The 14,163-nt window shown below is 34.8% G+C and overlaps 2 protein-coding genes across 2 annotated transcripts in view; one reads left to right on the plus strand and one right to left on the minus strand.

Annotated features, from left to right (window-relative positions):
* The window catches only part of CHODL (chondrolectin), an 83,375-nt gene extending 80,768 nt beyond the window's left edge, over positions 1–2,607 (plus strand). The window contains 1 exon segment of the mRNA XM_040564974.1: positions 2,242–2,607. Within this exon segment, the coding sequence (XP_040420908.1) occupies positions 2,242–2,298 (57 nt within the window). The 3' untranslated portion in view covers positions 2,299–2,607.
* A 1,675-nt stretch (positions 2,608–4,282) lies between these two features.
* Positions 4,283–14,163, minus strand: part of TMPRSS15 (transmembrane serine protease 15) — a 57,350-nt gene continuing 47,469 nt past the window's right edge. The window contains exons 22-28 of the mRNA XM_040576158.1: positions 13,920–14,015; positions 10,701–10,750; positions 10,077–10,251; positions 7,925–8,106; positions 7,579–7,674; positions 6,507–6,646; positions 4,283–4,748 (exon numbers count right to left, since the gene is read on the minus strand). Coding sequence (XP_040432092.1) covers positions 4,578–4,748; positions 6,507–6,646; positions 7,579–7,674; positions 7,925–8,106; positions 10,077–10,251; positions 10,701–10,750; positions 13,920–14,015 — 910 coding nt within the window. The 3' untranslated portion in view covers positions 4,283–4,577. The remainder of the gene's footprint in view (positions 4,749–6,506; positions 6,647–7,578; positions 7,675–7,924; positions 8,107–10,076; positions 10,252–10,700; positions 10,751–13,919; positions 14,016–14,163) is intronic.

The following is a 14,163-nucleotide window of genomic DNA, read 5'->3' on the forward strand; positions in this document are numbered from 1 at the left end:
TGCATGCTTAAGACAGTTTTTAATCCTAAGGCACAAATTATTTTGGTATATATAAACCATTCTCACTGGCAGAGACTGCTGCCATGTTACGACATTGATCTGCTGTGGCAAAATTCAAAGATTCATAAAAGTCATTTGATGTTATATAATGAATCCACATTGCTGAGGAGTGACCATATCTTCTTGACATATTGGTACAAGGTCAACATAAATCACTTGGCAAGCGGTAAAACATTAGTGAGGTGTCCCTTGAATTCAGCCTTTAGTTGTTAAGTAAAATTTTTTTTAGTTTTTCTGAGGAAAAAAAAAGTGTAAGTATCCCAATGGGAAAGAGTTTAAGAATAAAATTACTTGTTTCAGTAAGTCTATGTAAAGAAGACATTAAAGATTATTTAAATATAGCTAATAGTTTGATAGGAATAACATAATGTTGGATCAAAGAGAAGACAAATGTCATGTCTTGGAAGTAGTACTAAGAAATTGATCCCAACATTACTCAGAGTACTATCTAGAAAAGTGTTAATTATGTTAATTGATAGATCTAGAGGTAACCACAATGCATTCAAAGTCCTTTTTTTAGAGATATTATTAATATCACTAATGTTCATTCTCTCTGGTTCTGTAAGAGCTTTCTGTGCCATAAAATGGTTTTACCAGTCATTAGGACTGCATCTCAGGGTGCTAGTAAAAACACTGTCTGATTTGTTGATGACAGTTTGGTGATGTAGCAGAGAGGCTAAAGGGTCTTGCTGCACTTTGCAGCAAGAGTTCAAAAGCATGAGTTCACACTTGTCAGGTTTTCCATTAATATAAATAGAAAACTACCACTGGGTGGAAGCTGGGGAGAGATGGACAGAACCGATTGCATATTATGCTTTGGGATGCCTACGCTGTGCTAGTTGATGTTCTGGAAGCTTTTGAAGTAGAGCTTTTGAAGGTCAGAGAGAACTATGTATCAGTTTTTCTGAGTAAAGAAAAAGCATTTATAAATATTCACTGCCACTAATACTAATGGTACGATGCTATTGCATTGCTGAAACACTTTTGGAAGCATCTTAAAGTTGCAGTTATGCCATGATTTTTACTTCCTCTTTGAAGAAGGCTTTTTCTGTAGTTCACGTTAAGTATTGCCACTCCTCCTACTTAGAACATTCTGTAGTTGCTTTTCCAATCAGCTTTAACATCTTTCTTTGCTCAGTCTCCTACTTCAGCTTCCTTTATAGTGATTATGAATAGGAAGAAAACTTGATAACCAAGATTAGATTTTTTTTTCCTAACCTAATTATTGCTTAACTTCATCTTTCTTGTGAACATCTGGGATAATAAGAACTTGGTCTTTAAAGATTAACTCCCTTAAGAAAATAGGGAAGGAGGGAGCGTGAAGATTCACATATAACTACAGAGCTACCATTTCTTCATACTTTGTGCTTCTAAGGGACATTGACAGTCAATATTGGGATTAGTATAGCAGAAGTGTCAGGAGTAGTTTCCATGTAGCAGTCAGGAGAACTCAAACACCTTCAGATGTCTTTCCTAAAGGGCAAAGGTGATTGCCGGGCATTTATCAGTGTGGACCAGTATCATTTATGTATCATTTCACCTGACCAAGGGAAGGAAATAGTTTCTATGCATGTATGTCCTTTGCCTAGGACTTGGGTTCCTAAATACAATCTGAACAGTTTTAAGAGTCCTATGTTAAAAATAACAAATGGTGCACAGAATGCACTGTATAGTCTTGCACCAGTTAGTCCCATCTTTAAGCTGGTGATTCTCTTTCATGCACAACATATAAATTCCATACATCACAGTTTCTTTCACCTTTATTTTCCTATTTCCAGATGCAAAAGGGAGATAGGGCTAGTAGTAAGAGAGGAAAGGCAGAAAAACAGGTGTTTTGCACTTGTAGACTGAATACCTAGAAATTAGACTGTGTTGGTATTTCCTTTGGATTTTTGTGGGGCTTAAAGAATCCAGGAAAACCAAAGTTATTCATGTGAAATGGTATAGTAGTGATAACAGAATTGCTATTAAAAAAAAAAAAGGCAAAAAAAACTCCACCACTTTTCTGTCCTTCATATTCACATTAAATTCTGCAGACTGGAGAAAGAGGCAGTTTCAGGTGTCAGATTTCATTGACTACAGCCACTCTGAAGCAGCTCCTTGGCTTCTACTTACAGCTAAGGGGTCAGCTCATGGCGACCACATTCCCTTCTGATCACTATCTCCCTAAATCTCTTGCAGACAGCAGCAGGAGGTGTGAGGCAAGGAACTGAAGGACAAAGAAGAGTAAAAACTTAACTAGGCCTCAGATGGACAGCATGACTTCAATTTGGCATTCTAAAAAACTTTATACTTCCTGCTCCAATCATCCCCAAGGAATGTAATTTTTTTTTTTTTTTTTTTTTTTTTTTTTTCCATAGTGATCTTGGCCTTTTGCAAGCAAGAAGCATTTCGGAGAGAAAGCTCTTGTTTCCTTCTTTAACCTTTTAATCATTTTAGGTGCAAGCAAGTACGTATCAGCATCAAGCATCCATACCCTATTTTGAAGCATCTCAGGCCAAACTCAAATCAAAAATAATCCATGCTGCCCACATGTTTTAATACAGTAAAAACTGGTTTCACCACAGACTAATATGACACGGGCATACTAAAATAATGGATGCTGAATGAAGGTTAAAATGTGCTTGACTAAGAAGGTTATGTTGATTTCATCTAGACATAGTTAAAATAAAATGTTTATTTTTAAGTATACTAGTCAACATTATATATATATATTTCTGTATGGGAGTTTATAATAGGAAATTTTTAAGTTTGACGTAATGATTTATTAATGTATACCTCAAAATACATCTGTGCTTTGCATTTTGGGAAGCAAAAAATACACACAGGAAGATACTATATTTCTGAGAAGCACATTTTCTAGTAACTGGGTATGCTTTGAGTTGGCTCTTGTATTTCATTAACAGAATGAAATGCCATTTACAATAGTGATGTATGGTAAATAACGCTGAAATCATGTCACATTTTAATTAAGTGTTTTAATGTAATTGCTTCATCTGCATCAATTTATACTTGATCAGAGAATGCACTTTATTTTCATTGGCTTTTTTCCAGTGAAGGAGAGGAACAGGAGAAACAGACCACTACTAAATATAAGGTTTTGAACTCTTAATATTTTAACCAACTTCCCCCCCCCACATAGTTTAAAAACAGATTAACAATAAAATGAATATCTCTAGCCAGTTAATTTGCACTTCATATCGGCATTTAGCATTGTAAACACCAAGCACTGAAGCTCCTTACAAAAATTGTTGATCTATGTGTTTACATATAGATACATATATCCAGTAAATTAGAATGCATTTTGTATTTTCATGTGGTGCTGCGGAATTAAAAGGCATTAAATTTCTATACTAGGTTATAAGCAGAATACACATCACCTTACGCCAACATTCAGACACCACTGAATTTAAGGCATTTTAACAAGAAGAGAGTAGTATTTTAATAGAACTGTATTTAGACAAGGGATCAATAACATCAAACAGCTTTTTTTCCCTATACTTTTTACAATTTGGAATGCTGTTAATAGGCAATCAGGATAGATTTTAAACAAAACACAAAATCAACATTAAAAGTCCCCAGGACAGAAAAAGTATAAAATATCAAAAGAACATTTTATTCACCATGATCTTCATTATTGTCAGGACTTTAAAAAAATATATTGTATTTTATGAGAAGAAGTTGCAGTATTGTCAGTCTGTGCCAGGGTCTACACAAGTACATATCTGTAATTATTTGAATAATTGCCAAAACACTTGCATAAAAAGAAAACTAAAAAGCTATATTCCATCTTTATTTAACTCTATTAATTCCAAACAAATTGCACCAGAGATAACTTTAATCGTACATTCAAGTTTGCTCATTATAAAGCAGGATGATACAGGATCAGCCTTTATGCACAATCTACTAACATCACATCAGAGCTAACAGCCAAGGTGGAAGAACTCCCATGAGTCCAGTTTCAACAGATAACATATACTTTCATTTCAATACGTGGTAATTATTGAGAAGAATTGACTATGCTTTGAAATAAGAATGCACCGTGGGAAATAGTGTAAAATCATAAAAATAGTTAATGTCTGGCCTGAAATTAATAATTTAGACCATTTTTCAATAAAGCATTTGTGGTTTGAAAACTAATTTTCTTCCTTCTTTCCTTCCTTCTTCCCTCCCTCCCTTCCCATCCTTTGTAAAGCCCTCTACTATGCATTTAATACACTGCTGTTCAAAGAAACTGTTTCCCCACACAGTGGATAGATAGCAGAATTACCTCTCATATAAAGGAAAAAGTAAAATTATAAAACTATTAAAAAGTATAGAATCTGTTTTGAGATATTCCTCTCAATTTTTTATAAATAAAGTAATTTTCAATTATTAATATTTGCTTCCCTAAATTTAAGTCCAGACTGTATTTTGAATTATACCTTTTCAGTTTCTCTCATTGTGCGTTTTGAATGCTAGTCTGTTTTGCATTATTATACAGGCTTACTTTCAACCGTTAAATTCAATTTCTGTCATTAAAAAATATCAAGGTAATAGATGGTATTTTGTATCCAGTCCACAAACATGGTGACTCGAGCATACACTCCTGGTCGTTCGGGAAGTGCACACTTATAGCCAAATGATGTTACACCTACCAAAACCCACTTGTTACCATCTTCAAACATCAGAGGGCCTCCTGAATCTCCCTGCAATATGCAATTAAAAAGTTAAAAGTGAACAGTGTCAACTGCTAACCAGAGGTTGTTGGTTACGGTGTTTTTTTTCTTGATGATCTTTAATCATGAACATTGTATCTTTTTATGCCTTGGACACCAGAAATTAGATTAATATAGATTCTTCCATACAGAAAACACAGAAATAATCTATTTTTAAAAGTTTATATATAATCTCTATATATTCATATACTTATTTATAATCTATAAATAATCTATGATCTTTTTTTAAATAATAAAAAAGGATGTGATTTTAAACTCTCATCAGTCTTTTAGTAGAGGACTGAGTTTCAAACGATTGTTATACATTTAGCCCTTCGTTTTTCACAAAGCTTGGGTAAATGTGTAGAATTATTTTCCAGCTGAGTCTATTTAGCTAAAATACAGTTCTATTTTCTGTCCCCTGACCTTTGGCAATTTCAAATTTAGAGAAAACGATGGCAAGATTGCCAGAAGAGGAGATGTACTTTTCTGCCATCTCTTTCTCAATGGGTTAGCAGATGTAGCATTGCAAGAGAGTGCGGGAGATAAATTTAATTCATCCCACAGCCTGAGTGACCTTTCATGTCTTGTTTTGATGAAAAAGAAAACGATCATTTTTTGTTGTCTATTCTGGAGCTAGTTGGTTCAACCAGTATTACTGTTGTCTTCTTGCGGCGCTTTGAAGGGAGCTTTGGGGAAGAGTTCTGTGGAGACTCAGCCATTAAAATACTTCTGCCCATAAATCTAGAGCATCCACAAAAGTTCAGAGGTGTGACAGCAGCCTAAAGGCTGAAGCAGTATCAGGAATCAGTTGTTCCTCTTGCTCATGGTTGAATGGCCATTGATCACAATGCTGGTCACTTGTACTCTTTATCAACCTATGGCGCTACACTTTTTTTTTTTTTTTTTTTTTTTTTTTTCAGTTGGAGGGGTAGAAAACAAAAAGGAAAGAGGAAAGCCACAGAGGCTGAAGGAAAAGAAAATGAAAGTAAGCTTGCATACACTCACTCCTCTTTGACTAAAGTAGCCAAAGTCACTGCACCTGATGAAGGCTTAGAGCAATAAGGCAAGATCAATTATGTGAGAGTGTTCCTTATCAGACTTGAGGAGAACCAGGCAATCTCCATGGTGTAGATTGGAAGATGTAGATGGACTGTAGATGGATTGGAAGGTGTAGATGGAAGAAAAATGTGTTGGCCTACACTGACTATGCCCTCAAGGATATGCAGTGCATTAAAAGGAGAGTGGGAACAGAACTGAGAGCCCCAGTAAGCAGCCTACGAGACAAATGCAGAAAGGCAGCCTCTCCAAAATACTGTGATGTTCACTTACGAAACGTCTCCAGAGCCTACGTATTCTGGGGAAAATTATCATTGCTATCTCCCTTTCCTTGAGTGAGGTATTTTTGAGATTTTGATTTATTGGTATTTATTTCTCTGTACCCTGCTTTTTGCTAAATGTGTTCCTGTTTCCTTCATGGAATTACTCAGAACTAATTATTCAAAGTTTTGTGCAGAAAATTTCCAGTCCTTACATTTATCTCTCTATAAGGTTGTTTATGTCAAGATGATACAAAACAGATTTTTATTATAACATGTATCCTGATAAAGTACTAAACGAGCAAAATATTGTGAGTAGAAATTATATTCACAGTGATTCACAGTCCAGGTTTTAATGACTGGAGGATCACTTTTTCCCATAATTAGATGTACTGTGTGCTTGTAGTGAAAATGAGTCACTTATCCTTACCTGACAGGAATCTATTCCTCCCATGTCGTAGCCTGCACAGATCATATTCTCAGTAATACTATATTCTGGCATCCATTGCTGGCATTTGTCATTTAAAATGAGAGGGACCTCTGCTTCTTGCAATATATTTGAAGTGGAACCTGATGAACATACAGACTACGTTTACGTCCTTCAATAAATATGTACAACATGCTCAGAACACCGATAATTTTGTTCTTGTTCCAACATGTTGGGCATGTTACCAAACAGTAGGAAGCCCTGCTGCACTGCTGTATTATTCAGGTTTATGCCCCTGAAACACAATCACTGATTAAATGGTGCTCATTAACTGAATCCTGTCTTTCATTTGTGTAATGGGACTGAATTTGGTTATAATTGAATCAAGGTTATTAAAATCAGTGACTATGAACTTACTGTGGAGAGGTCTGAGAGCTAATTAAAGGCTTAGAAGCTTAGATTGCCCAATGTTTCCACACTATTCATTGTATAACTTTGACTGGGTATTTCTAGTTTTTGTAAAGATTTCTGTTACTGGTTTCTACCTGAAACTTTAAATACAATTTTACTCTGAAAATGGAGGTGCAAATATTTATAAGCAACCATGGAAGTGAAATGGCATGTTTGTTATTTTACAGAGACTCCAAATCCGGAGAAGGGGATATACAAATAGAATATGCATTTCACACTACAGTCAGTATGCTTGACTTCTGAAGAAAATCGTTTGCATGTTTTCAGAAACACTGAGCTTTCTTCTCCCCCCCTTCCTTCCCCCTCCCCAAATATCTGGAAATAAGATGTTCATATTTCATATTGAGAAAAGCAGTCATTGTAACTCGTAAGTGGTATGCAGTAAGCTTTCTTCATAATTTAATGGTTGTAGATTTTTTTTTTTTTTTTTTAATAAATATGTTGTAACTCTTTTACTTTGCTTTGGGGAAGAACTAGTGGGTGAGTGGGATAGCTCCAAAATTTCTGTATGGAGTACATCTCTAATCTTTTGCTCCTGTGAAATCAGGAGCAGACTTTCCCTCCTGGCTTCATGCCTGTTATAATTTTCCCACAGATGACTCACCTCCACTTGTAGTATCACCCCAGCCAGCAATGAAGCACTTAATTCCTGGTAAAAAGTGTTGATTTTTTTCTGGTAAGCAGACAGGTTGTATGTAGTCTGTGAATGTGAAATAAGCAATCAATTTCAACCTCTTTCCTGTATTCTGTTTTTTATGGAGTCACAAAAGAAAATATCCATTAATTCAAATTCACTTTTGGGGGCAAAATAACCAGGAAGTACTGGATTGATTGATTAGGTTGTAAAAAATGTACAGCCATTCCATCACCCTCAAATGCTTAGCACAGTTAAGAGTTTAGCATAATAGAATAAATATATTTTATGGTAAAATACCACCTCACTTATTTACCTGTATATTGCACTTTGTACTGAAGATGCATCAGAGCAATATCACCGTCTTTTGTAAGCTTATTGTAATGAGGATTTATAACTATTTGATCGATGTATCGAATTACTGTTGAGGGGTGCGTCATATTCAATTGGTCATGCAAGCCAAGAACTGCCTTCCATTTAGATGGTTGTAAATGCCTCCTAGAAGTTGCAAGGAATATTCACAATTTTGAATGATTAATGAAAGTTCTGAAAAATATGTTAGATAGAATGCTGATCTTTAACCTCCAAGCAATTCATAGCATGTTCACATTTTCTCAAAATAAATATGAAAACGTAGTGGCTGTGCTTACAATTTTGTGATAGTAATACCATTTTAAACATCCATACAGTAGAAATACGTGGTTGAATCTTGATGTTAAGCTTATAATGCATTATTTATAAGAATTAATCAGACAGCAATGCAGTGGGGGAAAATACATTAACTAAATTGCTATGGCTTTTTAAACATTGGGAAGAATACTGCTGACTGCCCATAATGCAATTAATATTGGTCCCAGTTAGAAAATTATTATGGAGTTATCTGAAGAATAATAGATTTACGATGTTGTAGAAAATGCTTCAGCTCACTGACTCAGAAAATTGGTCTCTTAATTTTCTTATCTAAATTGAAAACAATACGTTTAGACAAACTATGGCATAATCTTTCTTTTTTTTTTTTTTTCTTTTTTTTTTTTTTCTGGGTTACATATCCTGGTTTGAGACTGTATCTAACTGTATCTCTCTGTTAGAGAACTTATATATTTGCTATTTTTTAATTGACCTGTTAGTAGTTTCAAAAATATGTTTTCAGCCTTATTGTATGAAATTGGTTTCTGCTTATCTTTTAGTCTGACATCAAGAGGTTATGATCTTCCAAATTAGGAGCATTTAAGATAAATGTTCAGAATTAAGGGATGCAACTGGAAGCTTGCACTTAAGGAAAACTACAGCAAAGTCGAGGTGATAAAATGAGATTTAAGTGAAAAGAGAAAGGTGATATAAGTGAAAAGGAAGCACCAAAATAGATGTGGACTTGTTGTGTGCAAACTAAGAGGGCTTGATCCTCCTCATTTCAATGTCTTTGTGACAGGAATATGGTTCTTGTCATACAATGAGGAGGCACTCATATATTGGCACAGTCTGCACTGCATTATTGTTAAGCTATTTATAATTAAAACTCTACTGTAATTTTGAACAGTAATGTTTCTTTTTTGCCATTCCAGTTTCTGGGTGTCTTCTACATAACGTGTTTCTATGATAGATGTTATGGAGGCAAACCCTAGAAAGTATTTTATTATGTATCACTTCTTTGAATGGTATAGATAACACCAGCTAGAGAGCATCCAGTATTGTCTAATCAATGCACATAAATCAAGATTCATTCCAATTACACACAAGCTGATCTTGATCAATCAATAGCAGTATACAGGAGGAACAAGCAACACTGAATATACCTTTCTGAAACACCTCGTACTTTACAGCATTGACAAAGATTGAAGTAAGTAATGGGGACCCAAATTACTCATGGTTTAAGTGCAAATGGTTGGTATTAATACCGTATGTTTAAAATGTAATTCTTCATTGTTCAGAAAATGCTTCTTAGTTTCCTTGATTCTCTGCTTTAAAGTACAAATTGAGGGTTTACCAGTAAGTAAAAGAGCCTTTAGCCAAGCTCCATGAGCTTCAAAACACTGTAATGAAACAGTGAGCGAGTTTTTAATTTTTTGTATCAGTATCACAAGTTATTCATTATCTGATGCCCCCTTAGTGAACCTGCATATAAAACAAGTGTTTCACCGTCATTCTTAAAATCAAAAAGAAAAAACATGGCATGGATGTAATATGACCATCTCAGCTAGTTGGCATGATGCCCTGGAGTCAGTGGAGACAAAGATGCACTTGTGAATTTATATTAATTTACTTCAAAACATCTAATAAGCCTCAAAAAAGTGTCATTCCTGAGTGTTTTCAGTACAATCCTTTGAAAGTATGCTTTGCTCTGTGTAGGACTGACTGATGGCTCAGGACTACACTTCAACCCAGCTTTACTGACAGCCACCCACCATTAGGATACTTGCATGTTGGGGGAGTAAAAGCATGTGTTAATTTATGAGTGCAATGAACATTACCCATATACACAGTGTGCTGCTGTCACCAGCCATTCCTCGCTGACAAGGGAGGCTCCACAAAGATGCATGGAATTAAAATGAAGTGAGACTACCCAAGGCCAAGCCTCTCTTCTGGCATCACTTCCACCTACAATCCTTGTTCTATTGTTCTGAGTTACCAAGCGTTGTCCACAAGCTAAAATAACAACAACAACAATAATAATAATAATAATAGTGATTTATAGATTTGTAGGGTAATATGGTACATTTTATTTGAATAGTTAATATTCTTGGAAAAAATAGGCTTTGTACTACCTGACCTGCTATTCAAAAATGCTATTATCATGGAGGAAGTCATTTTATAGCTGAAATCAAAATGCAACTTTGTAACTTGGATTTAGATGTGTTATCTTCTGAGACCTTAACATTTTTATATATATATACGTTTTCAGTATAGACCCAACTGCAGTGTATACTTAACTCTGAAAACAAGAGAAGATTGTAAATTTTTCTGTGTTTATATCATTACAAGTACAGTTTTTATAGTCCATTCCCTAACCTTTCAATTCAAACTATAAACATTATGCTTTATGGACTGAACAATCTGATTTCTGTGTGAAACATTCCCAGGGTGTTTGTACTTACGTTTAATGTTACATTGCAGATGAATCACCCGGTTGTTCAAACAGTGTTCTCTAGAATAAAAGTATAATTAAATCACAAGTATCTGCACACCAGGTAACACTCTCTCTCTAATATATATAAAAGCATATTAGTTTGATTAGTTTATCAAACTGTTAAACATAGTATTTTGGCTACAGTCCTTCATGCTTTAATCATGTTTTAATTATAAATACAAAATATTCTTTTATATATAATATTAAATGTACATGTTCTTCTTTAATGGACACTTAATTGATGCATGTTATGGAAATAAAAGTAGATTACCCTTGTGATTTAAGTGAACAAGTCATCTGTTTATGACAGATTCTCAACAAAATTGTAACAGTATATGGCATTTTCTTCTGCCTTTTGAGAAGTTTTCAATAACTAACCACTAGAGATCAGTGTAGCCAAAGAATTTTAAAAAGGGGTTAGTTTGGTATCAGTGTATCTTCTTTACTAAGATTACAGTGCACTATAAAATATATAGCTGCATATAGAGTGTTAGGAATTGTTTAGCAGAGATATAAAGCCAGAGCCTGAACAGCATGAGACCACAGATCAAAACAACTCAAGCATTTTTGATACCCAGAGGTTTTAAGATTATCTTCATAGCTTGTAATGAATCTGAACACTGGGGACAGTGTGTGTGCCAGCAATTTAAATCTGATATACACAGAAGTATATCAGAGAAAAATAAAAAGGACTGCCAAAGGCTAGTTCACAGTATCTCTTTTTAAAAGAGAAAAAGGGAAGGATTCTTTAAACATGATGTGGTATTATACATCCCTCACTATGTTTACACTAAAATTTGAAATCTGTTGTGAGGGAAGCAATGGGTGACATGACCCAGCATTTTCACAATGGCGTAGTGGTGCAAGAAGGGCAAGTGAGAAGACGTAACCCTCCGCTCCACCACCTGATTAAATCTGCACCATGGTGAGGGTGAGCGAGTGAGATATGCCTCTAGCCTTGTATTGTATCATATGAACTAGCCAATCTAATATCCAACATGTAAGATTTGTCCCTATTTTTTTACGTTGAAGAAGGGAGTTGCATATAATGGAGTCACATGTATCTCCCACCATCACTGCTTACCGATTGCTTTCATATAAGGTACTTATGGGCTTCTGCTTTTTCATCTTTTTGGAGTAAGCTCACAGTATGAAAACCACTTCCTTGCCTGCGCTTCGGTTTACCAGTCCTCAGCTACCTCTTGGTAAACTTGGGAGAGTCCAAAAGGCAACAGAGGCATTGCATGGGCACTGCATACCCATCCTATGTGACCCTCTGAGTGCAATCTAAGAAGGAGCATGCAAGGCAGAAATCTGAAATAGATGGGACATCTGTGATTATGGTCTTCACTTAGGAATAGCAAAAGCAATTATGCCTGTGGCATCTGCTCATGTATCTTCAAGTCATGATTTTGCCCTGTACAAAGCTATTCTGTCAAGAAATACATTACCTAAAGGCATCAGAGAACAGTTATGCTGTCTGCACCACAGCTGAGGATCTGTGCTCTCCTTTATTTCTATGGTAGTTATGCTTGAATGTAGTTACCAAAGGCAATGTGAGCAACACCTTTTATAACCTGATTATGAGCATTTGATTTTTTAATTATCAAAACTATGTAACCTTTCTGTCATTCACTGTATATACAACAAAAGCATGTGAAACTATAATGGTGTCACCCTGTAAAAATGATTTCTATCAGCTTTCCAGATGAAAAATGGTAGAAGACAGATATCTATTTCAGCAACAGAAATACAAATAAGATGAACGAACTTATTCCATTTCCTCCTGCATTAATCACCTTTTAGAGTTTAGCAGATATTAGCAGAAGATGTCTTTAAATCACTGCCGCTGTTTAAGATGTCTATTGGCTATCCTTATTTAGACATGTAGTCAAGAAAAAAAGGAAAAATAGGTTGCAATGATATCCCATTAGTTAAAGATACTTTTACTACCAATGAGAACGATAAATGTTTAGGATTAACAGAGTACAACTAGAAGATACAATGCTTTTTTATTATTATTATTATTATTATTTTTTAATTTAGATAAAATACAGCATATCAAATTGAGAATTCCCTCCTGCTTTGTTACTATGTGGTATGTTCATAAAGGAAACTTGAAAGAATATGGACTCTTGCCATCCTCAACATCATTTCAACATTTTAGCAATTATACAGTAATTTTCTGCATCAGTGTTTTTGGTAGGATTCCAGGAAAATGTGTATAATAAGCCCTCATAAGCAGAAACACAGTAATTGAAGTCATTATATGTTTTATTTGATGATAGATAGCCCTTCTCCTTTTGGAGGTGTACTGTAAATCCCATAATTTCCTGAGAATATAATCTTGTGCAAATGTTACAGTTTCATTTAATCTACAAGAAATACTACCTGTTTGTAGGACCCTTCAGAATCACTTCAAGTGAACTGAAGTTCATTTGGAGTGAGAAAGGTTAAGGGTATAATCAAATGCATTCCAAGGATCATCTCACCTAATGATTCAGTTCTAAATGTTGAGACAAACCCAGAAGACATTTTTGGGTGAGATTAATTTGTCTAAACATCTGTCTGGTGTCCTAAACTTATGTCAATAAAGTCAATGGATTACAGAATGTGATTAATTTTATTCCAGCAAAGATAGCTTGATGAATCACAATTTGGAAGTGCATATTTTTCACTACTGATTTTGGAGAGAACCTAGTGTGTTCTCTCTTATATAACAATGGGGGAATACCACTCCATTTTAATCCTTCTATTGGTGCTCAAATTAATGTATTATATATTCACAGTTTAGAGATCTCTACATAAGAATACTTTGTAAATAGCATTTACAAATAAAATGTGCATGTAAAAAGAAATGTAAAAATAACGGTATTTGTCATTTCCACAGTCAATGTTCAAAGACTTCACATAAAACTGTACTGAATGCTGGCTAAAAATGCAGCAAGCATCTCTTTCCTTTGAAATTCAAAAATAGACAGGAATGGAAGGGGGAAGAGTGAGTTGACCAGTGTTATATAAAATTCATCAGCAGATAGAGAATAAAACCTAGCTATTTTGATACTCCAGACCTTGTACAGAACCATGTTACCCCTCAGAAAAACTTGAGCTAGAAATTATTGTATAAATGTCAGTCACCATACTTAAAGTTATCCTTTGTATGAGGAAGAAACCTCACTCTACCCACCTTTTTGTAAATATAAGGCTTTGGTTAGCTGTTTTGGTGATGTCAGCAAATGGGCCATCTCCGGTGAATAATACAGTTGATGACATATTTGCATCCCTAGAAAAAAAAGACACACTTGTGTGTTTTTAGATATTTAACCTATTCCACTGGTGGAGGACTGTTTGGGAGATGATTATGGTGGTGGAATAAACTGCAGCTTTTTTTTTTTTTTTTTTTTAAATGAAATAATGACTATCTGGAGATT

The sequence above is a fragment of the Cygnus olor genome, chromosome 1 (assembly GCF_009769625.2).
Source record: "Cygnus olor isolate bCygOlo1 chromosome 1, bCygOlo1.pri.v2, whole genome shotgun sequence".
Taxonomy (NCBI): domain Eukaryota; kingdom Metazoa; phylum Chordata; class Aves; order Anseriformes; family Anatidae; genus Cygnus; species Cygnus olor.